At 52.0% G+C, this 3,675-nt stretch overlaps 1 protein-coding gene across 2 annotated transcripts; it reads left to right on the top strand.

Annotated features, from left to right (window-relative positions):
- Positions 1-327: 327 nt before the first annotated feature.
- Positions 328-2,837, top strand: LOC117892393. Of its 2 annotated transcripts, none has more exons than XM_034798612.1 (3): positions 328-398; positions 625-2,636; positions 2,702-2,837. In XM_034798612.1, exon 2 carries the CDS (start codon positions 647-649, stop codon positions 2,462-2,464), a length of 1,818 nt encoding a protein of 605 aa, XP_034654503.1. In that variant the 5' UTR covers positions 328-398; positions 625-646; the 3' UTR covers positions 2,465-2,636; positions 2,702-2,837. The 2 variants fall into 2 exon arrangements, with proteins under 2 accessions (XP_034654503.1, XP_034654511.1); XM_034798620.1 differs by having other exon boundaries at positions 625-2,640; positions 2,702-2,798.
- Positions 2,838-3,675: the final 838 nt, after the last annotated feature.

Consider the following 3,675-nt stretch of genomic DNA (forward strand, 5'->3'; position numbering starts at 1 on the left):
ATTTAAGCAATACAACTAATTTGTGTTAAAATTCCATTAGCGGGGGCCCAAGAGGGCGAGTGATTGGATTTGTGGTGGATGACTTGGAATGGAATGAGAAATCAATCACTAAGTGCCATCACGCACAGGGATGAATTGTCGAGCGGCCACGGCCAGCCAGCATGAATCCTTGAATGCGCTGCAAACTCAATTGATTTGAAATTCCTCTAGCTCTAGCTATAATGCTTCAAGATCTTATGGATCAGGGGGCTATGCTCTGAGATTTTGTGTGTGTTGCAAAGTAGTTTCCTTTGCTTTTGGGCTCACCTTTCAGTGTGTCTCCCCAGTCTAGACTCGAACACAACATATTCGACTAGAGAGCGTTCGTATTAATATTTTGTTTTGGATTTTTGATTAAGGTAAGCGACTCCCCGTCCCACCACTCGCGTTGGGCATGCCCTGGGGCGTGTGTTTTTAATTCCAAGGAAGTGAAACGATTCGATTTGCCCGCAAGCAAGAGGGCCGTGGCCCTAGCTGCGGATATTAATTGTCGCACTCTTGAAATGTAATTGGAAATGCGCCAAGTGCCCAACCAAATGCCGATCCCCCAAACCCGATCCCAACTAATTTGAGTTCCGCTTGCAGATAAAGACGCTTTGCCATAGACATGGAAGCGACAATGCCACAGCCACAACCAACAGAAGTATTCCAGTCACAATTACCCCCAGAGTTTCAGCAGGTGCAGCGGGAGCTGCCCTTTGACCAGCGCAACTGGTTGGCCATAGTGCATGGACAGCAGAGCGCTGAGCGCGCAGTAGATGCGCAGCTGTTGGGCCACGAGACGCAGCAGCAGTACCGCAGACGCGTGAGGGAGCGCAACAGGCGGCGCCAGCAGCTGCGGGAGACTCTGGCCGATGCCATGCCCTGGTCCGATGCCCACTTTCTGACCACAAATGTGCACAGCGAAGAGCCGAACGAGTGCAACTCCGACGCAGACTGGCAGCAGATGCTGCAGCTCAATCTGGGCGCCACGGTGCGCGTGACAGTGGGTCCGGCCACCTTCTGGTGCATTGGTGCCCTGCTGCGTCGCCACAGCAGCTACTTCAGACGGCAGCCGATGCTGGAGACGTACAGCCTGCCGGAGTTGACGCCGTTGGGCTTTCGGGCAGCGTATGACTGGATGCGGCTGCAGCAGCCGCTCGATAGCAGCTCGCAGATCGCAAAGCACAATGAGCCGGAGCGGATTGTGGATCTGCTGTACACAGCACAGCACTTGAATATGTTCGAGCTGGAGATGCTGTGCCATCGCCGGCTGGGCTCGAACGACTTCCAGGAGCGCCGGGCGCTGCAGGTGTACAGCCGTGCCCAAAAATACGCCAGCTCGGCCATGGGCAATCTCTGCCAGTCGATGCTGCAGCATGTGGGCAAGTACTTCCTGACGCTGGTGGGCAGCCTGGAGTACGCGAGAATGCCGCTGGAGGATGTGTGCGTGCTGCTGCAGCAGGACAACATTGGCGTCAACACGGAACTCGAAGTGTTGTACGCTGCCCTGCGCTGGATGTGCATCTTTCCGCAGCAGCGCATCTCCGCGCTGCCCCGCCTGATGGAGTGCGTGCGCTTCACGCGCATGCCCCGAGGCCGGATTATGGAAATTTGGTTCTGCCTGTTGAGGCCACGTCGAAGATTGCCCCACGGCCTGCACTTGCTCAGCGATCCCATTATCTTCCGGGCCGTCGCCTACTGCCCCGGACTGTTCGAGCGTGCAGAAAGGGCGTTTGACGTCACCAATCAATGGCCGCAGCTCGAAAATCGTTTGATGCCGAGTTCCCTTGATCTCCGACTGGAGAATGTGCGCGAGTGGCTCTACGACGAGTGCTGCCCCTACCACATACAGACTCCCAATTCGCACAACCGAATGAATGCGTCCTCCAAGGACTTCATCAATTATGCCATCTCGCTGGCCCACAAGGATCGCGAGCTGCTGCACGCCCAGGAGCAGGAGATGACTAAGCTCTGGGAGCCGCTGTGGGATCCGCAACGCGATTGGCCGAACGCTCGACCCGAAGTCCCTGTCCACTTCGGGCCACCACCCAGGGCGGCGGATACGACGACGTTCAGCGCTGCAGCCGACTGCCTGCGGGACCTGCTGGAAGAGGTCTGCGATGCAAGCGATTCGAGCGATACCGATGACACAGATGCCGCAGCTTTCACATTTGACACAGATAGCACAGATAGCACATTTGACACGTATGAATCAGATGACTCGTCGATCTTTAATCGGAGATTAATGGACAATCAGTATTTGTCGCCAGACCACTCGATGTTGCTGAGCGGCTACAGCAGTCCCACCAATTATGCCCGCTCTTGGCAGGCAACGTCCGCCTGGGTGCGCGACGTGCAGGCACTCCAGCAGTCATCTCTCCGCAGCGGCGGTGCGACCAAACGTATCGGTGGATCGGCTGTACGAGTCTATGGTAAACAATGAGTTGAAAGACTTTCTGCGCAAAAACAAATGCACAAGAGTCGACTGTGCCAAGTGGCGCAGGCAGAACGGCTACGCATCGGACCCCAATGATGCACAATTGAAGGCATTGTGCCAGTTCAAACATGACATGGGCAATCCCACACTGCTGGTGCCCTTCTTTCAGCTATACAAAGTAGGTTGGGATCCACACACATCTGCAGACACATACATATCCACAGTCTATCCACCTGCCCACAGGAGAGATGTCAAATTATGGCGGAACCCTTGCCATGTCCGCTGGAGGATCCACCAGTACAGCCGCTGGCGGCACAACTACAACAAACCGACAAACAGATTGGCGAGCTCCAAGCCGCCATCGAATTTGAGTGCCAGGAGCAGACTGTTGAGGGGATGGATGGCTGCCACTACCCCCGCCATTGAGGAACGCACACACCTGCCATGAATTTGTAAAATTAAATTTATTGTCATTCAAATAAAGAAATACAAAAAGTGTACACTTGTCGCCTTGCACTCGTTTTTGGCATCTTGAGCCGCTGATTGATTTCATAATTCCCTTTTTGGGGTATTGCTTTTCCTTTAATTAAAGCAATTTATGCCAATAAATTGATTTCAATTATTTGTGCTGTCATCGTGGAGGGGTGTTCCTCCTTCCTCTGTCTCTGTCTCTGTCTTTGTGCCCAAGAAGCTCTTTCGAGCATTTGTACAAATTGATTTCGTGTGCTTTTTGCTTGACTAAAAACAATATTGGCAGCCGCAGGTGCGGTTGCCAGGAAAAACAGACAGCAAAGAAAGGCAAAGGCAGAAATAGAGAGAGAGAGAGAGAGAGAGTGCCATCAAGTGGCCTCACAGTGGACAGGGGACAGAGAGGACTGAGAAGACGATGAGGACAGCAAAGGAATGCTCGAATGGCTGGAGCTCCAATCGAAAAAGAAGTTGGACAAATCACTCTGGAGGTACAGCTGGCAACACGCGTTCCATATTTTGGGGAGGTTTCAAGCTTGAATTTGATATTTGATTCATTCATGGCCATTTCTAATGAACACATAAACAATGTCCAAATGGATTTTCTATACATTTTCCATATAATTTCCAAACCTTCTCCAAGCTTTATTGCGTTGCCAATTTCTAGCTCCTTTTTTAATCACATTTCTAATGATTTCTTTATCATTTTAATTGGCATTTATTTGGGTATAAATAGACACGCTTTTTGC

The sequence above is a fragment of the Drosophila subobscura genome, chromosome A (assembly GCF_008121235.1).
Source record: "Drosophila subobscura isolate 14011-0131.10 chromosome A, UCBerk_Dsub_1.0, whole genome shotgun sequence".
NCBI lineage: Eukaryota > Metazoa > Arthropoda > Insecta > Diptera > Drosophilidae > Drosophila > Drosophila subobscura.

Bases quoted from the DNA above. Each gene is read 5' to 3' on its own strand.
- LOC117892393 (XM_034798612.1), top strand. From the start codon at position 647: ATGGAAGCGACAATGCCACAGCCACAACCAACAGAAGTATTCCAGTCA.